Raw genomic sequence first — 25,116 nt, forward strand, 5'->3', positions numbered from 1 at the left:
ATTTTTCATAGGTGGCTACTTGAATGGGCCTACATGCATTGCACACTCATGATTGATTGTTATTATTATTTTTGGAATAATCTGTGATTTATTTTTCTCTGCACTAATTTATAATATTGTTCCTGTGCTCGTTCTTCGTGGCCCGACTATTTTTTATTCATTGTGTTTCAGTATCTTTATTTGTAATTTGGGAGTGGATGGACTCCTGCAATCATACTGAATAGTTTGCCAGTATTGATGAAATATTGTCAGTGAGTGGTTTGGCTTGTGGACATGACATATTAAACCAGATTCATGATTTTGTCAAACTCTTATACATGTAAAGGGATCTTCAGATGAGTTCATCGATGCCAACATTCAGCTTGTCTTGGCTGTTGTGAGGAAGCTCCAAGAAAGGAAGGAAACCAAAGCTTGCATTGTAAGAAGAGGTTCACCCTCTTTCATATGGATTTTTGTAACTTTCCATTTGAAGCAGTGAGGTCTAACAAGGCATCCTAATTTCAGGTTTTTCCTGATAAGCCAGAAAAGCGCAGGGCCTCTCAGATTTTCAAAACAGCACTTGACTCAGTAAGGACATAACTCATAATAAACAATTTTTATTTCTTTCTGCTGTAGTACTAATGTAGGCTCCATTGGTAATGGGGGCTGTTCTTCATAGTGGGAGCTTGGGCTTCAACTTCCATTACTTGATTTTTTTCCTTTTGATGAGTAAAGCAAGAGAATATTATAAACACAAGACGCTACAAAGTGTCCCAAAGTACATAGGATGTATACAATGATGGCCTCTAAGGTGCCTCCAAAAAAGAGGGCAACAAAAAACAGTGCCCTCTTCAAAACGAGCCTAACCAGTCCACAAAATCTATTACAAACGAGGGACTAGAAAGTAAAAACAACTTAGACTCAAGTCCAAAGATTACACAAAGAAAGGAATGTTTTAGTCTATGAATAGAGTGCTCTTCATTCTCAAAAGATTTGTTATTTCTTTCTTTCCAAATTGTTCATGGTAAACATAAGGGAGTAGCTCGCCACTCTTTTTTTCCACTTTTTACCCACGAAAGAACTGTGCCAACCTAAAAGTGTGTTTTTGATCGAGTAAAGAAGCAACCACTCCACTCCAAAGAGGGAGAACAAAAGATGCCATATCACCCTTGTGTTGACATAGTGGATAAGTAAGTGATCAATGGACTCTTCCTTTTCTTGACAAAGAAAATATCTATTTACCAAGGACCAGCCTCTCATTTTCAAATGATCTTAAGTTAAAACCTTAGACCAAGTAGCCTCTCAAGTAAAAAAGCTTACCTTCAGCAGCGCCTAAGGGTTCCATATCACACATTTTGGAAACAAAGTTGTACTTACCATTCTAAATCCATATAAAGAGATTTAATAAAGAATTTACCATTTTCGACCGTGTCCAAATCACCTTATCTTCCTCTTTTTTGCTCACTCTCTTCCTATGCAAGCTCTAAAGGAACCACTCCATAATATTAATCTCCCAATGATTTTGGATCCTCGAAAAGCAAGGGGCCCAACAACCCCTTCTTTTGACAGGTTCCAAACATCCTGATGCAGTACAGGAAATAAAATGAAAGGAGAGTATAATTGAAAGGACCTTAGGAATCACTCCTAGAAACCTTAGGCTTCACACCCAAGTACTCTTCGCATCTGACAAAGGAAAAACTGGTTGCTGAAAGTTCATTCATTGATTGATTCCTTCCAAAAGACTAATCAACTACTATATAAGACTTTTCTAGGGACTTATAACTCCTTGGAACTAGACACCATAAATGCAACTTGAAAATGACAAACTTGGACTGATTACTGACCACATTAAAGATTGTTGGAAAATGACAACAATAATGACTGAAAATGGTAACTTTAACCATTAACTAAGTCCATAACTTAAGTTGAACCCATATTAACTTATATAAGATCCCAACTAAGCCCATTATCATCTAGAGAGTGCCAAATTAAAGCTTGGGCCTTGGAGCCCACTCCTTTGCGCATCTGATAAACTTTTAAAGGTGGCTGCCACTTGTCTCTATCACATCTGCCACCCAAGCCTTCTTAGAATTAGCAATAACAAAAAGAGAAGGGAATGAATTACATAGCGGCTCATCACCACACCACCTATTCTTTTAAAATCTAACGCTCCACTCATTCCCAACTGAGAAGGCAACTCTACTAGCCATGAGATCCCAATCCTTTCTAATTGCTTTCCATAACCCTATCCCATAACTTTCTCTTACTTCCTTGGATTGCCACCCACTCTCCTCTACCCCTTATTTGCCACATATCACATGCTTTTGCAAAGCTTCCCTCTCCTCAACAAATCGCTAACTCCATTTATAAAGGAGGGCTTTGTTAAGCACTAGAAGATTCCTTACCCCCAGAGAAAATGACCCACTTTATCAAATGAGGTTTCCGCTGTAAGGCCTGCCCTTCCCAAAGAAAATTCCTTTGAATCTATTCTAACCTCAACTTGACTGTCCTTGGAATGTAAAACAAGGACATGAAATAGATGGGTATAATAGAAAGAGTGCTCTGATTTACTGTAAGCCTCCCACCTTTGAAAATATACTACCTTTTCCACATATACTAGTTTTTTATGAAACCTCTTCTCCACCTTGTCCCATGTTACCACAAATGTAAAAGAAGCACCAAGAGGAAAACCCATATAAGATGATGGAAGTGCTCCCACCTTGCACCCAAACTCTAGAGCCAACTCTTCTAAGTTTTCCACCCTCTCTATTGGAATTAATTTGCTCTTATCCAAATTAATACTCAACTCAGACATGGCTTCAAACCACATGAGCAATCATCTTAGAAAAGCTAATCGATATTGGGACGACTTACAAGAAGCTACAATATCATTAGCAAACAACAAGTTAGATATTTTTACCCCTTCTTTAGCCCTAACAATTGAATGCCAACTTGGTAAGAAGCCTCCAAACCTAGCCCTCTTAAGAAGATAACTGAGGGCCTCCATGGCAATAACAAACATGTAAGGCGAGAGAGGATCCCCTTTTCTTAGACCCCTAGAGCTTTGAAAGAAGCCCAACATAGTATATTAACAAGGATTGAAAACCTTATTGTAGAGATATATCATTTAATCCAAAAGATTCACTTCTCCTCAAAGCCCATATTTTTTAAAACTACAAGCAAGAATTCCCAATTAACTTGATCATAGGCTTTCGCAATATCTAGTTTGCATAACAAACCACTGTTATTAGTTTTCAACGAGTCAATGACCTTATTAGCAATAAGCTTTGCATCTAAAATTTGTCTTCCCTTTACAAAGGTGTTTTGAGAATTAGACACCACCTTGCCCATCAAATTCTTAATTCTATTGGCTAGCACTTTAACCAACAATTTGTAGAGATCACCTACTAAGCTGATTGACCTAAAGTCCTTAAGATCTTTAGCTCCCTCTTTCTTATGAATTAAAACCAAAAAAGTTGCATTCAAGTTTTTTATGAATCTTCCTTGCTCATGGGATTTCGTAAAACAATTCAACACCTCTTCTCTCACAAAATCCCAACTAAACTTCTAGAAAGCCATAGAAAAGCCGTTAGGGCCTGGTGCTTTGTCCCCATGGGATTTGAGAGTGCAGAAAGCACCTTTTCCTCAGAGAAAAGGGTTTCAAGGGCTTCTATCTTGAGCACCTAAAACATCAAAAGTCAGCCCATTACTACTAGAGTGGTGTTTGTTTTTTGGTTGAATAGAAAAAGTTAAAATATTTGGTTTTTTCTATTAAGTTAAAAGTAACCTGTTAATATTAACCAACATAACTAAATTGAACCTATTGATAACAAGTTCACTTTAGTTATGTTGGTTGATATCAGCACGTTACTTTTAACTGAATAGAAAAAATAAAATATTTTGGCCTTTTCTATGTAGCAAAAAAACAAACACCACCTAGGTCTCCAACCCCCTAAATTAGACAAGAGAAACTAAAAAGCTAGAATCACCCCCTCCTAAATCTCATTTTCCTCTGAAAACTAGGTTCCATTAATTTTAATCTTCACCAAGGAATTCCTTCTCTTGTGAGCGTTAGTCATTTTGTGGAAAAAGTTAGTATTCCTATCACCCTCCTTTAACCACAACTTCATTGATTTTTGCCTCCAACAGGTTTCTTTGAAAAGAGCCCAATTCTTGTACTCCTCCCTAGCTTGCTTTTTGGCATTTTGCTCCTCCATAGTCAAGGCATAGATCCCTTCCTTGGAGTCTTAAAAACCTACTTGGTTTAAAGCCATCTTCTCTCTAATCAAGGCATTGTCAAAGACCTCTTTGTTCCAAACCTTCAACTTAGCCTTCAAGGCTTTCAATTTTTCTACCAAAATGAAATGGTAGGACCCATTGAAGTTGAATCCCATCCACCAGGAATGCAATAAGTCTTTGAAGCCTTCCTCCTTCAACTACATGTTCTCAAACCTAAATGGGGATTCTCAATCCTCCCCCATCTAACAATATGGGATTGTGATTAGAAATAGGTATAAGTGGGATGCTTTATACAACCCCACTAAAATAAGTGATCCACCCTTTTAGACACTAGGAACCTATCAAGCTTAGATTGAGAAAGATTGTTTAAACCACCCCTCCAGGTGGAAAGGCCCCCCTACAAAGCAAGATCCCTCAGTTCCAGATCTCGATGACCTTAGAGAATCTTCTCATAGTTGAGGTCAACTTATATCTCAGCTCCATTCTCTTGGAAATTTGACCGTGTTAAAATCTCCACCAATACACCAAGGGTCACTCCATAAACCCCTTGATAGCCCCGAATTCTGCCCAAAGGCCTTCTCTATTCCTTCTCGCTGTTGGGTTATAGACCCCCATAAAGACCCACACGAAGTTGTCATCACAATTTTTGAAACGATAGGACATTGAAAATGCCCCTATCTCTAGACCCACTAACTCAAGCATGTGGTTATCCCAAAAAACCAAGACCCCCCCTTGCAACACCTTGTGAATTTTAAACACCCTAATCCAAGAACCTTCCTACTCTAAGATTTCGGACTAGACCCATAGACATTTCATAGATTTTAGTTTCCTGTAAATAGACCAAGTCCACTCTCTAAGATTTAATCAATGACTTAATAAGCTTCCTTTTGTCATTGTCATTAGCCCCCCTCACATTCCAAGAAAGAATTTTTGGCTTCATTTACCCACTAAATATAGGACCCTCTCTCTTTTGACTATGTTCAAAACCTTTTCTTTTGTAAATTGCATAACACTCTAACTTCCTCATCTCCCTTAGAAGCACCATTCTTACTCCTTTTACCAGCCATCTGTGCTTTCAGCTCCTTTTTGAGCTTCAATTTTCTAAATAGGGTTAAAATTTCCCCTTTAAACCCTTCTATAGGCAAGCCTAAAAAATTGCTGAACTGTGCCAAACAATTAGAGGACCTGCTCTCACTAAACGTCCCCTCTTCCTCAGTTTAGCCCTCTTGCCCGCCCCTTGTCTTGACCAGCTCCAACTCCTCATGCGCCAAACACCCCACTGACCTCCCATCTGCCAAAACAATCCTCAACAGCCTGTGAGTTTCCTCCCCTTCCCTCTCCAAACCACCACAAAAAATAGTGTTACTCCACACTTCAACCACCCGAACCAAATTAGAAGTAGGAGAAGAAGAAAGAAACCCAATCCCTAGAGAATCCGAAGAAGAAGGGAACGAGTTAGGGTATCTGGACGCTTCTGCCAAAAGGGCCTCATAGGAGATCACAAAATGAGAGGTCACCAAAGAGGACCCCAACTGCGACACCCGACTCTCCATCGCAGTGGCTGGTTTAAGGGTTGGATGAGTAGGAATGGGTCTTGGAAGCCACTAACAGAAAACCAAAGAAGCAAAAGAAAAAAAGAAAAAAAAAAAGGAAAAACCTTCCAAATTGAATTGCCAATGTTATGAAATGGCAACATTGAGAGGAGTTGATCTCGGTTTCTAAGTTATTTTGTGTATGTCCATGTGTTTAGTTCTCCTTGTATAGTGGAGTAGTCTACTCTTACTTTGATCAAGTTTTGTATTATGGGAGAAGGATTTCTCATTCTTCTTTCTTTCTTTTATCAAAAAATTTATCTTTGTTTCTGATAAAAAAAAAAAAAAGAAAAAAAAGAAAAAATGAAATGGCAAAATTCCATCTTTTAGTTCACTTGTATTCATGCATTTTTTTCTTCAGATGAAAACTTTTCAGGAATAGCAAAGCCTTTGATACTCAAGTCATTGAATAGTTATTTGGATTTCACCCCTTTTTTCCTTTCAGATTGATGGTATATCCATCGGTTCTCTGGATGATGTTCCCAGTGGTCCTGTTGCAACATTCTTCAGATCTATCCGGGACACCTTGGATTTTGATTTTGAAGATGACAATGAAGGTTTATTCTACTGCTGTAATTTTTATTTTATTTTTAAAATTTACTAAAAATTTCACATATTTTCCCCATTTTTAAGAGTGCTTATACACATGGATTGCTCTTGGTTCCTTCAGTGATGATGCAAACAGAAAGTAGAAGAAACTAAAAATAAGAACCTGTCTGTGATGTGCACAAAGTTGCCACAGTGGGACACCTGATTAATTTGTATTTCTGGCAACAAGGTAGTATAGGAAAGAAATGCTGGAGCATCTTTAAGAGGAAAAGTTTTAACTCATGTGCTTTCAAATATATCATTGTGGTTAGTTGGAAGAAACCTCAGATGTCAGAAAGAATTTGGGTAATTAGTCTGCTACTTATGAGTTCAATTCTGGTAAACATGGCAAGCATAATGATAATTTAATCAATAATTTCTAGAATTCCATGGGTTTTGAATGCTCTATATAGTCCGATCAATTTTATACTTGTGCAAGAATTTGGTTTTTGGTATTGGATTATGTTGTTTTTGCATCTAGCTGACTATCTACATGGTCTGAATAGATTCAGTTTTATTGAATAACACAATCATGTGGCTTCTTTGCATCCATCCCAAAAGTTATGAGTTCATGAGTGTTTTTAGTTGTTTGTTGGAAGAAGGCAACATAATCCAAGCGATATAGAGCCAATATTGATTTAACCAATACATAATGGTGTTTCTACCTATTAGATGGCCGGAATGAGTCATTTGGTGGATATCTATGGTAGATGGTGGATTTATCACCCTAAAATATACCTTTTTTTTTTTTTGTCTCTCCATAGTTTACTTTCTACTTTCAATTCCATCCCAAATTTATACTAACAGATAAAATGTTGATGTCAATTATAACATTGAGGAAAAGATTGATATTGGTAAAAATGTAGATATGATGAAAGTTTTGACATTTTAAACATTTTATAAAATTATCTTTTTATGGATATCAAGGAAAATAGCAATGTTGAACCATATATAAATGGCCTTGATATTGGAGATATTGACAATATTGGTAGGTATGATGTACATGTTTATCAAGTCTTTGGTAATTGAAGATGGGGTGTTTTCAAAAGACTAGTGAGGTATAATAGAGAAGATTTGAATTTTTCGAGCGACTATACAACAAACCAAATTAGGATTCTTAGAGATTAGAAGAGTTGGATTGGTTCCTAATTTTTGAGGAGAATGCTAGATGGCTACAAAATTGTTTTATAGAGTTGGAAATTCGAGGAACTATTTTCGAATGGATAGAGAAAAAGCTCTAGGCATAGATGATTTTACCATAATAAAGAATGTTGGGGCACATTCAAGGAGGATATGTAGAGGGTTTTCTTAGAATTCTACAACAATAGTGTCATAAGTAAAAGCTCCAATACCACTTTCATTGCTCTAATTCCCAAAAGAACTCATACAACCAAAGTCTCTGATTTTAGACCCATTAGTTTGATTATTAGCCTTTACAATGTCATAGCTAAAGTGTTATCTCAACCATCCAAGGGATTTTGCATGAGACCATTCCAGTATCTCAAGGTGCTTATGTTGAGGGTAGACATATCCCTGATACTATCCTAGTGGTGAATGAAGTAGTAGACAAAAGGTATCCAGTAACTTAGGAATTTTTTTCAAAATAGATTTTGACAAGACTTATGGTTCATGCCTTAGGGAGGAAAGGTTTTAGTCCGAAGTGGAGGAGGTGGATCTAAGGGTGTTTATCATTAGCTCGTTTTTCTGTTTTAGTGAATAAGTGTGCTAAAGGTTGTGTTAAAGTTTCTAGAGGTTTAAGACAAGGTGACCCTCTCTTTGCTTCCCTTTTCTTTTTACCATTGTTGCTGATGTGTTGAGTAGGATGGTACTGAGAACTAAGGACTGTGGTTTGTTGGAAGGCTTTTGGTGGGTAAACATATGATATGATATCTCCCCTTTAGTTTGTAGACGATACAATATTTTTCTCTAGTTAACCTCAAGGAGTTGTAAAACTTTAAGTTCATCTTAATGTCTTTTGGACACATATCAAGCCTCAAGATTAATCTAGAAAAAAGATCATGAATAGTAATTAATGCTACAGAGGACCTTGTCCATGATTTAGCTTCCTCTTAGAATGCAAAGTTTCTAATTGGCTCCTAACCCATTTGGGTCTTCCTTTAGAGAGGGAGGGAGGGGTGTTGTGGTGCAGAATCCCTAGGGTTATTTCATTCTAAACTAGCATTACATAGGATTTCTTATAGCAATGGAAGAAAGTAATTTTGTCCTTGTAGAACAACCCTTGTGCAATCCTGCTTATCACTTATCCTCATTTATTTCCTTTCCATCTTTTTTAAGATCTCAGTAAAAGTGACTACTAAGGTTGAGAAATTGCAATGAGATTTTCTTTGGTTAGGATTTGAGAAAGGGACGAGATCACCTTGTTTGTTGGGAACATGTGTGTAGATAAAAAAGGGATAGAGGTTTAGGGTTAGGAGGGATCTTCTTAAGGAATGGAGCCCTTCTAAGTAAGTGGTTGTGGGGGTTTCTAAGGGAGAGCAAAGCTTTATGGCATAGGTCATCTTAAGTATTTATGGGCCACACTATAATGGTTGGGATACAAACACTTATCAAAAAAAAAAAGGTTGGGATAAAAACACTCTAGTTAGGTGGTAACAATGTTTTCCTTTGAAGCTATTGCTCAAGTTTTTATATTTCTCTAATTTTACATGTTTCTCAATGGAAGATGGTTAAAAAAGCGATTTTTGGGAGGATATAGAAGATGGTTAAAAAAGCCATTTTGGGAGGATATTTGGTTGGTTGATTGACCTCTCAAACTTCAATTTCCAAATCTTTTTGAGGTTGTAAGGACTAGAAATTTTCCTTTTTCCTTTCTTCTAGTTTCTTGTTTAACTATGTCTCTTGGAATTTCATTTTCTTTTAATTCTTTTCTAATCTAGAAATAGAAGAACTTACTAGCCTTTTTTCCTCCTTACACATATGTCTCTCACCTTCCTTCCTAAATGAAAGGATTTGGTCATTAGCATCCTCATGGCATTTGAGGATAGATGGAGATTTATGGTTACTATTTGGGATTTGACTTACTTTTCTCTTTCCTTTAGACCTTAGTCATTGAGCCCTTTGTCAGTTTTCTTTTGAATAAGATTGGAAGAATGTTTGCTACTCAAAAAATCGCATAAGAAGGCTATGCTTGATTGGTTACCCCTTTAGTAGGTTTGTTAAAAGCTAAAACATCGATGGGTGTTCTTTGGATAATTCTTCACAATTAGTTATAGGAGGATCGATCAAAGATTATTTAGATGTAGTATTGAGAGCTTGCTCCAAAATTATAGGAGTAGGTTTAAGTAGTAAGGTAGAGATACTAGTATTATTGGTAGACTTGTTGTAAGCTAAAGCTTTGTGCCTATTGAATCCCACTAGAGAAGGAGACTCTGCCATTGTGATATCTTGGGTGTCTAGTAGGAAGAGAGACTCATTGAAGTTCAACAATTGAATCCACAGAATTCTAGATGTTGCTGGTGAGGTAGGGTGCTCCTCCTTTTGATTTCCTCATTCAGCTAAACTAAATCCACAAAACTCTAGATGTTGATAGTGAGGCAGCAGGCTCTTGATTTTCTTCTTTAGCTAATCAAGTTGACCAATGTGTCATTAGTGAGGTCAAGCTAATTCTCTTTATGTGGTTTAATTCACACCAAATCCTAAGCCAATAACCTTGGGTATACTTCCTAAATCAACACCAAGTCCTAAGCACACAAAATCTCCATCCTTACTTTTTGAGCCATCATTTTCTCGGAGAGTGACACTATTGCCAACAAACAAATCCCTCCCCTAAAATAGTGCCTCTTGAGACTTGAACCTATGACCTGTCTCTAACACCACTTGTTAGGATCGAGGACATAGCCATCTCATCTAAAGTTTCCTTTGTTGGAGGCTGTTTTACGCCTGAGTGTATGAAGTTTGTATTGTGTGTACATTCCCTTTTCTGCTTTTTTGTGCAGAATGTTTTAGTTTCTGTGGAGCAATATAAGTATTTGTTTTTTGAATTTGCAGTTGTACATATTGGAAGAATTGCTCGTCCTTCTTGTATTTACTATTCAATGAATGAATATATTTGTTTCTAATAAAGAAAAAGAAAAAAAGTAAGAAATATATTATGTACATGTTTCTACTGATACATGCAGTCTGTACATCTTTCTAGATTCTTGTGAATGCATTTTTTGTTCAATTGGCATGTCAAAAATAATAAACATTTTTTTTTTCTTTTTTTACACTATTTCTAATTAATGTTAATTCTTTGTACCATCATCAATAGATTTTAGGCACTGTTGGTTGAGGCAAAAGTTGTTGAAACTTCTTATGCTTCAGAAGTTAGGTTTACAATGTTTCAAGTTAATGGTTTTTTGTACCATCATTAATATATTTCAGGCATGGCATTATCAGGTGAGGGAAACATTGCTGAAAGCCTCAAAGTTTTCATGCTTGAGAAGTTAACCAGGGGGGAGGGGTGGGGGTAAGGGATATTACCATCAGGTGAATGTTTGTAAAATCCTTAATGGAGTCTACTTATTTGAAGAAGCCCTTGAGATGTCTTTTGGTTCACAGAATGTAAGGAAATAGAAATAGGATATATTCAAGCCTAAGTTTCAAGAGTTCATATCTCAAGAGTCAAGCATGGTAATCTGACTAGGAAATTGTTTATATTCCCACTTTTATGTTTAGTTTGTGTAGAAATTAAAGTTTGATTTAATTCTTAATAATGTCTTTACACCTAAATGTGTAGAATTGAAAATTGAAAAGGTTCAGAAGGATCTGAAACCATGATTTTGATTCAACATTTACCCTATCACTATGCGTCATGACATATATGCCAATTTAAATTTTATAATGGTTCTTTAAAATCCCTAAAATAAGAGAATCATGTGATGTGATATGACATATAACCATGATTTTCATCATACTAAATAATTAATTGTCCTATTGCGTTTTTTTAGAACACTTAAACTAAAACATACTAAAAATACGAGTAATTCTAGTTCCCCCTCTTGCTTTTTATGTTCACATTTTTCTTATTAGGGAAGTGTCAATGTAGGATGAGGAGTTTGATATTTACATTTTCTCCTGAAATATCACTAATTATTGTCAAATTTTAAAATTTTGGACAAATTGTGCAAAATTAGTAAAGAATTTTCACTGCCTTCTATTAAAATCCTAAAATAAATTATTTAGAAAGGTTTAAATTTGAATTTATTCCTATGAGAAAAATAATATTAGATCAAACTTAATAGATAATAAATGATTATTCAAACATGATAAGCCAAAAATGGGAATTTAAAGAAGAGAAAAAATATTGAGATATTGAATTTGAGGCATTATTATTATTTTGTATTGTAAGACTAGATCTTATAGGTAAGCTGGTACTTATTATGTATCGTAATTCTAATTCTATATCATGTAAATACAAATACCCATATATTTTTTGAGTTACATGATGACATGGGAAATCAACCATGGGTTGATTCGTGCAAAGAAATGCAAGAATGCTAAAATTGTGGATTACTTTCCCTTTAATCAACCTACATTGAATGATCACATTTCTCTTAACTCATATTCTGAACATATTAGGGTCAAGAAGATTTTGAGAAAGCCATGTATAGCCTTTGTCATATCATTTGTACTTTGGTGTGCCCTATTTCAAGCGCTTATATTTTTTTCTCATTTTGCCTATCAAAAAAAAAAAATGTATATTCTGTCATTTTTTTTTTATTAGAAACAAAGATAAATTTTATTGATATAATAAAAAGAGAAGGATGAGGGGTCCTTCTCACACACATACAAAACTTGATCAAAGTAGAGTATACCCACTATATCCTTTGTCATGTTCATGCTCTTCTTTTCAACCATTTGTATAGAAGGCAGTTTAATTTTGACATTCTACAGTTGTTTACAAATGTAGGACGTTGGGAGTCCAAGGAAGCACCTTCCCTCTACATATTTATCAACTGTAGCACTCGAGAACTTGCAGCTATAGAGAAGTTTGTGGTATGGGGTCTCTCACCTATTTTTAAATCCTTGACATGCAAAATTTTTGTCTATCAGTTACTGAGAACATGTACTGCCATTCACCTGCCCTTCTAGGATTGCGTTGTGTATTCATGCATGTTTGATTGCCTTCCATATTAATAATGGTGGTACATACCGGAAGTTCTGTATTGATTTTGTGGCACCATACTGCTGCCTCTCCATTTATTTGATTTGACAATCTCTGGAATTGCTTCCATTACACTTGTTGGGCACTCACAATCGCACACTGTGTCATATGTTAGATCTAGAAAGTGCAGAATATATCCATTTCAACCTTGTCCTCCACTTCTTTTCCAAACTCATGAATTGTGAACTATTAAAAAACATGCAGTTGCAATATTTCTTGCTGTGCAGATTCAGTAACTCTTTCCATCATTGGGCTATTTTGTTTAAAGAGCATAGGCAGCCTTTACCGTTCAGTGATTGTTTTAGAAATTAGAGCTTTCTGTAAATTAAATAGTTCATCTTTCAAAAAGGTAATCCAGAAACTTGATTGGATGCTGTGTCTGTGTCTAATATTTAAAAACTGTAGATTCTGCAAATAGTTCATCTTTTGTGAAGCTAATCAGGCAATTGTCTGATTTTATGGTGTCTGCAAAATTATTCTGTACTTTCACTTCTCTGTTACAAATGAATTTTAAAAATGAGTACTAACTGGTTGAAGAGTACTGCTTGCCTGGGCCATCAATTAGCCAGTCTGGATGGTATTTGATGTAAACTTTACAGTGTTCCACTCAAAAAAACCCTCTTTCTAGCATCTGAGTGCCCTTCATTCATTGTAAAAGCTAACTACTTCTCATCTTTCTGAAAGAGAGGTGTTGTGAACAATAATTTAATCATTTGGTGGATCATGATTTGGTCTTTGGTGTTCTTGATCAATTTATTTTTTTTCTTTTACTCTCCTTCAACTATAAAGTACTTGAAGCCCAACTCATATGATCTCACTCTTGGTTTGCCAAAGCTTTTACTTCTTTAACATTTGGAACAGCAGTCTCACTGGCTAAGCTGCCATGAAAGCCCTTCACAATTCCGTAATTTAACACTTAAACCTCCTTTTTAGCAGGTTATTCTATGCACTTTCAGAGTTCATTTTTAGCTCTGATCTTGGAGGGTGAAGTTAAGTAGAGCCTTTCTGCATGTTGGGTCAATCTACTTTGGCATCCTGCTGTTTAGTTAAAGCAGATTTTCAGGCAGCTAAAGTTTCTCTTCTTGTCACCTCATTATAATTTCTTAGAATGTCTTTAAAGACAACAGAATTTTGTGCGTTTTCAAATCTTTCTTGGTCATAAATACTGCCATCTGGGTTGTTTGTTATCAAGTTGCTTGAAAGATTGCCTCCAATGGTGATGATGTCAATATAAAGTAGGATCAATATCAGATCCTCCTTTCAAAGAGACACTAGCCATAAAGATTTAGAATTTATTTAATTCCATTCTCATGTAGGTTACTTATTGATGGAGGCTCAAATTTCCTCCTGTAGCTGACTTCTCACAATGAGATTATCCCCAAAAACCTATGCTTTAAAGTGGGTTCCAATATTTGATAAACTAGCCACTGTTCCCCCTCATTTGTCAATATATGTGGAAAGGAGTATGTTTTCATATGATTGTCCTTTGCTTTTGTGCATTGCGTATGTAGACCTGCGCATGTGAATGTACAAAATGATTGGGTTCTTTACTCATGATCCCCACATGGATTTGCTACACCATGGTTAGATAGAATGCAATGGCGGCCTCAACTCGGGGGAATGGAAATAAAGGCAAGTGAGCGGGGTAGAAAATGTTATTCACTATTGGCTCACCCCTCTATTAGGCCTTGGTATGACCTCCACATGATTGGACCATGTTTGATAGAGGTATTTCATTCCTTTTGAAGTGTCCATGTAACATAGTTTGTGTAATGACCCACTCCCTCTTCCCATGGGCCCTCATGACTTTGAAATGCATTATATAAGTGAAAGAAGGCCACTACATATATATAGTGCCAAGAATTTCTTCCCAAACCGAAGTGGATTGATACCCCACATTGGTTAAGAGAAGAAATTCCTGCCACTATATATGGCATGAGCTTCCCTTAATTATGTAGACACATTTTAAAATAAAGAGGGTGTATTAGGCTCAGAGGAAACAATATACACATGGGAAGGAGTGGGTTGTTAGAAATGGTATTGAAGTCAATCTCTAACCCCAATGTTGGTCTTTATCTGTTTGACCTTGTAAAGGGTGTTTGTCCATTTAGCCCTACAATCCTATGGGACACGACGAGGACGTTGTATTTGCACGTGGGTGTAATTGTGATATCCCATATTGGTTAGGGAAGAGGTTCTTGACACTATATATGTAGCAGGTTTCTCTAATCCATGTAGACACGCTTTAAACCTGTGAGAACCCATTGGGATTAGAACGGACAAAATCTACATGGGAGGGAGCATACTATTACAGTTTGCAATTCCATGTGTAAAGTGTAAGAGAAGTAGATGACATATGGATTAGAATTTGTTGGATCATGTCTTAGGAAGCAAGGGGAGGTTTTTGTATTGATGGAGGAGATGGATAAGAGAACGCCTCTCTTTTGGTAATTCTTATCAATAGGTTGGTTAAGGGGTGGCTTGATGCGATTAGAAGTCTGAAACAGGCTGACTTTCGCTTTGGCAGTGGCCATACTTATAGAATGTTATGGAGAGTTGAAGCCTTAGTTTCAGTCCAAGGGGTTTGAGGTGGAAAGGGAGAGCCTTAGGATCTCTCATCTCTAGTTTGCTTATGACTAGGTAGGAAATGAAGATCCTAAGCCTAAATCAACTTAAATCTTCTATGGTTAGCATTCACGTCAGTTGAGTGATTGTAAATGGGCTAGCCAGGGTCCTTTGCTTTGAATTAGTAATGGGATGTTCAAGTATTTGATCTATCTTTAGTTAAGAAGCAAGAGATCTCTTGTAGTTTGGGATATAGTTCTAGAGGAGGAAATTAGATGGTTGGAAAAATGCCTCTCTCCTTAGATGGTAAGATCATTCACATAGAAGCAGTCTTGCCCTATTATATACCTTTTCTCGTCTGTTTTGAGAATCTTTATTGGTGTAACCAGTAAGATTTGGTTTAACTAAAGGGATTTTGTTTAGTTTTGGATGGTTGAGATTGATTTAGATCATCTTAGGAGATTGTATGTTGCCCAATAACGAGGGGGATCTAGGCCTAAGGCAACATGGCTTTAAGAAATTAAGCCTTCATTGGAGATTCCCTAGGAAGCAGGAAATATTGTGGCACTCTGAGATTATTGACTCTTGTGTAGGGAACCTACAACATATTTTTTTCCTCTCCCTTTAGGCATTATTTGTACACTTATGAAGGAATTCCACTGTGCATTACTTTGTTAGATTGGAAGGAAATCTACTGTGCATTACTTTATTAGATTGGAACTCATCAATTGCTTGAAGAGTAGGAAGAACATAATTGTTAGTGTTTGGAGAGCTTGTTCAGGTATCCAGGGTAAATGGCATTAGGGGATATTTTTCCACGGGGAGAGCAGGAAGACAGTCATAGTTTCTGAAACAGGTGAGAAAGGGATCTTATAAAAGCAGAGATTCTGACATTATGGGAGGGTTTTAGAGAAGCTAGAGCCCTAGGGCTAAGCAAGGCCATCTTGAAGGGAATTCTTTATTGGTGGTTAATTGGATATGATCAAGGAGATGAGGCTATTGGGAACATCTATTTCCTAAAGTAGATTTTACTCTGACATCTTTTGCAAAGGGATGTGGGGTGGGTGGAAGGCCTTCAAGGTGCAGGTGGGTTTTTTTGCTTAACATATCATGAGGCTGATTTCTATCTAAGGACATGATGGACATAAGTTTTAGGGATCATTTCCATCCTCAGTTTCTGGGAGGACTTTATTCTACCATGCTCCTTTGATACTTGACTGCCTGGATATTTGGTTGGGTAGGAACTTAAACAATCTTGTTACTGTGGCACATGGTTTTCTCGATAGGTCTGTTAGGACCTTTAACGACCACCTTGCCTTGATACATAATATATCTGACATGTGTTGTTGTCTTAATAAATATGTTATGGTAGGATTTCCATGTTTCCTTAATACATATTTTTATAGAAGTGCAAACTGCAATTCACCACAATTGTTGCTTGGCTCAATTCATATTCTGGTAGGACTTCAAACTGTTGTGTTGCCTTCATATATGGTTCAGTAGGACGTGGAATTACCTGGTTGCCTTGATTTATGTCTTCTTGATAATATGGTTCTCTAGGTCCTTCTTAATAATGTTGCATTGGTGTAACTTTGCCAAATGAATGGAGAATTGTGGATGCTTTTGTTTCCCTACCAGCTAGCTGGTTCTGGTCAAGTTTCATGCTTGAACCTCTTCTTGCCACCAATTTGTCAAAAACGAATTTGTGATCAATTCAGAGGGATGAAATATGGTCCAGATATGATCCCTAATAATTGAACAAGATTTTATGGTTTTGGTTCTTCTAGTCTGTTTGCCATTGTTTTGTATAATGGGTTTTTTTTTTTTTTTTTTTTTTAATTTTTAATTTTTATTTTATTTTGTTTTTTAAAGTTTAAAAAATTAGAGTTCTTATCCTTAACCCTCTAAGTCCTCATTGTTTAATAAAGACTAAAGAGTTCTATTTTCTGTAAAAGGAAAATAAATGCAATAAAATGTTGGAATTTAACTGTGGGTAGTTTCATTTTCTAACATATCCTCTTGTGATCATTCCAAATAATTCTCTTACTGCTTATGCTCCATATTTGGCTGTGCAGGAAAAATTTGCTCCATCCACCCCTACACTTCTTTTTAATTTGGAACTTGACACATTGCGGTATGCCTTGCCTGATATTTTACTGTAATCAGTTCGAATTTCATTCATTTTTTTCCCTGAGGAAAATAGAAAATTAAATTTGCAGGGCTGACTTAGGTCTCCTGGGATTTCCTACCAAAGATTTGCATTATCGGTTTCTTTCTCAATTTGTCCCTGTATTCTACATTCGAATAAGAGAGTATTCTAAGGTACTTCTTTGTTCAATATTTTTTTGTTTTTTGTTCTCAGTCCAGTTTGAGTAACTGTCTTTTTTCCCTTTAATAAGACAGTAGCAGTAGCACCTTACATTGTGAACTACAGTGGGGCACTGTTTCGTCAATATCCTGGTAAGAATTTTCTTAGAATTAAAACAGTTGGCCAATCTGTTGTGTTTATTTAGTGTCTAGTTCCGTACTTATCTTATGTATGAACCTGAAAAAATCCATTTTAGCTGGATAACTTCCTTGGTAACAACACTAAAGGTGCATTTGAATAGGATTTTGAACATCATGGACTGAAAACCTGTGATTTAAAATCCCTGATCTTTGAAATTCATTTCTTGGATAAGTATATTAAGTTCCAATAAATGTGGGAGGGATGGTGATTGGATGGTCCCATGGGGATGGAGCTGGTGGCTGGGGGAATGAGGTGTGTGTGTGTGTGAAGTTGGTGGCAGTGGGCCAGCAGTGATGGTGGGTTGTGGCTTTGGAAGTAGTGGTGTTATAACAAAGCAATGATGGTGGATTATTAGTAGCAACGAAGTTGCAGTGTTGGTGAATGGAACTTGCTATGGTGGTAAGGTTGTGGTGGGGGGATTTGAAGAGTGGATTAGAAGTGATGCCTATTTAGGTGGAATTCTAAGAGAGGACATGAATCCTTGATTCTCTGCAATTTCTCACCTGAATGGGGAAATTCCTTCCTCTGCTATGCCAAACAGTGGAATTTGCTTCAAAAAATGTGGAAATCTGATATGATTTGAGGGGCGATTTGTAGGATATTGTGGTAAGAGATTGAGGCCACAATTGTGGCAGATATTGTGGTGATTTGTGTGGTTTTATTTTTTCCATATTTTGCTCTCTGTATATGTTAAATAGGGACTCGATTATGTAAAAAACATACAATTGAATGATTCTCAATTTCTTCATGGTATTAGAGCTTGGATTGCTCTAAAACCCTAATCAATCCATGGCTGCCCAAAAAGGAGACAACCATGAGTACAGCCAATCGGCAACCCATGAAAGAGAGTCGGAGATAAACTCCTCAATGGGTTCGGCCGGTGCATTCGACAACTCCCCACTCCATCTTACTGTTGAAAAATTGAACGGTAAGAATTACAGAGAGTGGGCATAGACAATCAAGCTTGTTATTGATGGAAAGGGAAAGCTAGGGTTTCTTACCAGCGAGACTCGGCGACCACCTCCGACCGATGCAACAACATCCCAGAAATGGCGGTCCGAAAACTCCTTCATCACCTCATGCTTGATTAACTCCACGAAGCCAACCATTGGCAAAACGTATATGTTCCTCTTGACGGCAAAGGATGTGTGGGATGCGATACGGGAAACATACTCCGATGCCGAGAATGCTTCCCAAATCTTTGAACTCAAGATGCGGCTCTGGCAGATGAAGCAAAGAGATCGGGAAGTCATGAAATACTACACCAAGATGTTAGGTTTGTGGCAAGATCTCGATCTCAACTGCGAAGAGGAATGGGAGTGCATGAGTGACAATGTGCGCTTCAAGAAGAAGATGGAGAACGAGAAAGTCTTCAAGTTTCTAGCGGGGATGAACCGCGAGCTTGATGACGTTAGGAGTAGAGTTCTCAATCGCCGGCCACTGCCCTCCATCCGAGAGGTCTTCTCTGAGGTGTGACGAGAGGAAAGCAGAAGGAGAGTGATGTTGAGGGAACATCTCACGTCTGGGCCCGAGGCTTCAGCCCTTGTAACCCGTGGGCCTCACGCTAGATTTGGTGGGCCTCATGCTGGATCAGCCCAAGACAGTCTAAGAGGACTTATTGTGAGCATTGTAAGAAAATGGGCCGCACTAAAGACACTTGTTGGACTTTACATGGCAAGCCCGCGGATTGGAAGCCCAGACAGCCCAATAAAGCCCATAATCATCAGGCCTCCACCGAAACCCAGGCAAACAAAACACCCACAGAAATTCATTAGTCAACTTCTAGTGTGGGGTTTAATTCCAACCAGCTTGCGAAATTATATGAGCTTTTTTCTAATTTCCAAGCCTCTGGTCAATCTTTTACTACTCTGCCCTCTGGTTCTTTAGCCCACAAAGGTACCTTTCTAACAGCACTTAACACCATGTCTCATATTACTCCCTGGATTATTGACTCTAGTGCATTTGATCATATGATTGATGCTTATCATTTGTTTTCTACATACTCTCCTTGTGCTGGTAATTTAAAAGTAAAAATTGCAGATGGTACTTTATCCCCAGTTGCTGGCAAAGGGAGTATTCGTATTTCTGAGTTTATTACTCTCAACCCTGTCCTACATGTTCCTAATTCATCTTGTAATTTGCTATCTATTAGCCAATTAACCAAACAATCTAATTGCTCAGCTAAATTCCTACCCTCTCATTGTGTTTTTTAGGACCTATCATCGGGGAAGACAATTGGTAGTGCTAAGGAACGTGAGGGTCTATATTACTTCAACGAAACTGATGTGCATGGACAGTGTCCTCCTACTGTTTGTAATTCTGCATCTCGTCCTAGGGAAAGTGAACGTTTGTTATGGCATAAAAGGATGGGTCGTCCTAGTTTTCAGTACTTGCAACATTTATCTCCTTCACTATGTTCAAATAAAGCTTCATGGGATTTTCAGTGTGAAGTGTGTGAACTTGCCAAACACCATCGTGCGTCTTTTCCTAAATCTAAGTATAAACCATTCATACAATTTACTCTAATTCATAGTGATTTATGGGGACCCTCACGTACCCCTAATAGGACCCATAAAAAATGGTTTATTACTTTTATTGATGATCACACTCGCCTGTGTTGGGTATATTTGTTGACTGATAAAACTGAGGTTTGATCAGTCTTTATGAACTTTCACTCTATGATACAAACTCAGTTTCACACCAAAATTCAAATTCTTCGTACTGATAATGGTACTAAGTATTTCAATCACTCCTTGAGCACTTATCTACAAGAAAATGGTATTATCCGTCAAAGTTCTTGCGTTGACAGCCCTCACCAAAATGGGGTTGCAGAACGGAAAAATAAACATATTATTGCAGTTGCTTGTGCCTTGCTGTTTAACTCTCACATGCCCTCACAATTTTAGGGTGACTCCATTTTGTTAGCCACATACCTTATTAACCGAATGCCTAGTCGAGTCCTATCTTTTGTCACACCTCTCCAGAAATTCCAAGAGTTTTTTCCCCATTCTAGACTCGGTGCACATCTTCCACTTCATGTCTTTGGGTCCACTGTGTTTGTCCACATTCACACCTAAGCGGAACAAATTGGATCACAAAGTGCTTAAATGTGTCTTTCTTGGCTACTCTTCCACACAAAAGGGCTACAAATGCTATGACCCAATTTCACAGAAGCTATATGTTAGCCTAGATGTCACATTCTTTGAGCATACTCCCTACTACTCGCTTCAGGGGGAGTCTGTGAGTGAAGCTAGACCACCCTTAACCTTAGACTACCTCAATGTTGTTGTGTTCGAATCCACTCCGTGCCTTATATCTATCCCTTCGCCTAATACAAAACGATACTTGAACTCAGGGGGAGATACGAAAATACAGACAAATAGGGAAACACTCGTCTACTCAAGGAGGCCAAAATCAAAGTCCAATGAGACACTCACTTTCGAAGCACTAAAAGAGTCAGAACCGATGATAGTTCCAACCCCTCCGGAGTCTGGCTCCAATCTTGATCAGGTAACAGATGACTTACCCATTGCTCTTAGGAAGCAACCTCGTTCATGTACTCTCCATCTTATCTCAAAATTTGTGTCTTATAATGCTCTTTCTGCAAAGTGTCGTGCTTTTACGACTAACCTTGATAGAATCCAGATTCCTAAAAACATTCAAGAAGCCTTGGAGATTCCAGAATGGAAAGAGGTAGTGATGGAAGAAATAAGGGCATTGGAAAAAAATGGGAGTTGGGAAGTGATGACTTTGCCAAGAGGGAAGAAACCAGTGGACTATAAATGGGTATTCATAGTGAAATATAAGGTGGATGACACTGTAGAATGATACAAAGCTTGCCTGGTTGCAAAGGGGTTCACTCAGACCTACGACATCGACTATACTGAGACATTTGCACCAGTGGCAAAGCTGAACACTATACGAGTTCTTTTATCCTTGGCAGCAAACCTAGACTGGCCACTCCATCAGTTTGATATCAAGAATGCCTTTCTGAATGGTGAGCTGGAAAAAGAAGTGTTTATGACGCTACCACCAGGGTTTTGTAAGGAAGAAGAAGAAACCAAGGTATGCAAATTGAAGAAATCTCTGTATGGTCTCAAGCAATCACCGAGAGCATGGTTCAATAGATTTGCAAAGGTGATTAAGAACCAAGGATACCGACAGGGATAGTCGGATCATACTATGTTCTTCAAACAGTCCAACGATGGAAGGATGACCATCCTAATCGTGTATGTCGATGACATCATTCTCACTGGAGATAACACAGGAGAAGTGGAGAGGTTGAAGAAGGTCTTAGCCATAGAGTTTGATGTAAAAGATCTGGGTCAAATGCAGTATTTCCTAGGAATGGAGGTCGCCAGATCAAGGAAGGGAATTAGTATTTCCCAGAGAAAGTATGTACTTGACTTGTTGACTGAGATTGGCATGCTTGGTTGCAAGCTAAGCGATACCCCTATCAAGGCAAGAAAAAGGACGGAAAGCGACGGAAAACCCGTGGATAGAGAGAGATATCAACGACTAGTAGGTAGACTAATCTACCTTTCTCACACTAGACCAGACATTACTTTTGCCGTAAGCGTGGTTAGTCAGTACATGCATTCACCAAAGCAATGTCACCTGTAAGCAGTATATAAGATCCTCAGATATCTAAAGGGTTCTCTAGGGAGAGGACTATTATTTAAGAAGGGTGACAGTAAGAAGGTAGAGATCTATACAGATGCGGATTGGGCAGGATCAACAGAAGACAAAAAGTTTACTACCGGCTACTGTACCTATGTCTGGGGGAATCTAGTAACATGGAGAAGTAAGAAGCAGAGTGTAGTAGCCAAAAGCAGTGCTGATACTGAATTCAGAGCAGTTGCACAAGGTATGTGTGAAGGACTATGACTGCAGAAACTGTTGGAAGAACTACACATTACAGTAGAGTTCCCCATCAAACTCTATTGCGACAACAAAGCTGCCATTAGTATTTCTCATAATCTTGTTTAGCACGACAAGACCAAACATATAGAAGTGGATAGACACTTCATAAAGGAGAAAATTGAGAAGGGGACTATTTGCATGACTTATATCCCTACAAGGGAACAATTGACAGATATATTCACCAAGGGGTTACAGAAATCAAGCTTTGAAAATTTTATTTGCAAGTTGGACATGATTAATATCTATGATCCAACTTGAGGGGGAGTGTGGAAATCAAGTATGATTTGAGGGGTGATTTGTAGGATATTGTGGTAAAAGATTAAGATTGAGGCCACAATTGTGGTAGATATTGTGGTGATTTGTGTGATTTTATTTTTTCATATTTTTATTTTTTCCATATTTTGCTCTCTATGTATATGTTAAACATGGACCTTATTATGTAAAAACCATACAATTGAATATACAATTGAATGATTCTCAGTTTCTTCAAAAAACTTTTTAAGTTTTCCAGTCAGAATCCTTCAACTTCCCATCCAGCAACATGTTAGGATTCACACCACACACTCACAACAGAATTCTATTAGCAATGGAAGAAAGAGCCAACAATCAAGAAAATTGCATTGATCGAAAGAAAAAATTACAAAGATTGGGTAGCAGACATTCGTGACGTCTGCAAACTCTCCCCACAGCCCAACTTAGTAACTTTTTCCCTGTTCTCCTCCCTGTTTCTCTTTCTTCCTCTTTTTTTTTTTTTATTCTCCATCCTCACTAACTCAGCCCAAAAGACCCCAATGCAGTCTAACCAAATCCAGCTCAGCACAACTAACAAAAAGCAACAAAATTACCATAAAAGAAAGATAAAGGCTGTTCACTGATTATTTTTGGCTTGCCTAGCATATGTCAAACGCACTGGATGTCTATCACAGCATCCTCAAAGAATGAGGAGAAAAGAATATAGAGTTAAATCAGTTCAATGGTACGGTTGTCGATGGGCATGTTCTTGGAAGCAACAATTATCCTGTCATTAAGTGCTAGAAACTAGATCTCTTATGGTGTGGGATGATTGAGGAGTCTTATAGTACTAGATAAATAATAAATGGGACCAGACATTCATTTGCTTTTAATTGGGTATTTGGAAAACCAATTGTAAGTTGTCGCTTGGCAGCTTCTGTTGTATGATTAACTTGAGGGTGGCATGCTGATAAGTAGGGGAGGGAAGGTAGATACTGTATGGCAGTGATGGTTGCTGGCTGATGAGTGGGAGAGAAGGTAGTTACTGTGGGAAGGTGGTGGTTACAATAGAGAAACTTCCATTCACAATTTGTGTTCAAATACCAACAGTTTCAATTGTTTGAAAACAGGAGAGGATACTACTTTTTCATGGTTCACGTTCAACTGCCATTAGTTGAATTGTCTCAGATTATTCTTTTGCTTTTGGTGTCTTTAATTGGGAAGGAGCAATCTTCATTAACAGTTAAATCACCATCCATGTCCTAGGATTCTACTTTGTCATCAATCACTATTTCTTATTCTGTGTGTCGGTTCCCATTAGAGCTGGAAATATGTAGTAGTGTTCCCCTACCTACAGAATGGATGGGGTGGTGGTGGTATTGGTGATGCTGATGGCTGTCCAAGGGGGTTGAGCACAGGAAACAAGGATGGATCCTTGTCTGGCTTGACCTTTAGATTGTCCTTTTAGAGACTGGTTGGAAGCCCCATTAAAATGAACTAGTAACATCTTGTCCTAATTCCATCATGAACTATGATTTGTAAAATGCTATAAAATAATGTCATTTTTGCAAGACATCCAAACAGCTCCTTTGACACATTAAAATTCTCCTACTGATGTATCACTGATCTCTTCTTTGGGTGTTTGGTTCTTATTCCAAAAAAATTCACTGATTTCTTCACAATATCAATATATAACTGGTAGATTGGGGAAACATTTTACTCATGTGCCCTTATCCTACTTGGTGTTCGTTCAGGGCCCTGGCAGGTGATGCTTAAACAAGCGGATGGTTCTTATGCTTGTGTAGCTGAGAGTGCAACCCGCTTCACGCTGGGTGAAGTAAATAGTTTTTCTTAGTTCTCAAAACCAGTTGCTTCCTCCTATTGGTTTGGTTTTATCTGATAATTTGTTACCATTAGACTCATTATCTGGATTCTTTCGTACTTCAGACCAAGGAAGAACTGTTGAGAGTCCTGGGACTACAAGAGGAAGAAGGAAGCTCACTGGAATTTCTTCGAAGGGGCTACAAGGTTTCTGCTTTCATTTTTGAACAGCTGTCCTGCATTGTTTTTGACAAATGACCAGGAAAACCATTTTGGCTCGAGTTATAATGGCCTGTGAATAGATGACTTGTACTATTATTATTTTTAATTAGGATAACAATCTAAAGCCTGTTGATAGAGAATGACTCACACTAACCACATTATTGTTCAGTTCACATGAATTGGTGAATCAAATGTCGCTATAGCCTTATAGGATAGTGGCAGAGTATCAGGTTGATCCTTAAATCATAAGTTAAATGCAAAATGTTTTTATTAATGATGAT

The 25,116-nt window shown here is 37.6% G+C and overlaps 1 protein-coding gene across 1 annotated transcript in view; it reads left to right on the forward strand.

The window, feature by feature from the left end:
• The window catches only part of LOC100263772 (protein LPA3), a 43,440-nt gene that overhangs the window by 17,947 nt on the left and 377 nt on the right, over positions 1–25,116 (forward strand). The window contains exons 3-11 of the mRNA XM_002264316.5: positions 326–418; positions 505–567; positions 6,256–6,367; positions 12,310–12,395; positions 17,205–17,263; positions 17,349–17,451; positions 17,529–17,589; positions 24,547–24,629; positions 24,740–24,820. Of these exons, the coding sequence (XP_002264352.1) occupies positions 326–418; positions 505–567; positions 6,256–6,367; positions 12,310–12,395; positions 17,205–17,263; positions 17,349–17,451; positions 17,529–17,589; positions 24,547–24,629; positions 24,740–24,820 (741 nt within the window). The remainder of the gene's footprint in view (positions 1–325; positions 419–504; positions 568–6,255; positions 6,368–12,309; positions 12,396–17,204; positions 17,264–17,348; positions 17,452–17,528; positions 17,590–24,546; positions 24,630–24,739; positions 24,821–25,116) is intronic.

Source organism: Vitis vinifera, chromosome 9 (genome assembly GCF_030704535.1).
Source record: "Vitis vinifera cultivar Pinot Noir 40024 chromosome 9, ASM3070453v1".
NCBI classification, from domain to species: Eukaryota; Viridiplantae; Streptophyta; class Magnoliopsida; order Vitales; family Vitaceae; genus Vitis; species Vitis vinifera.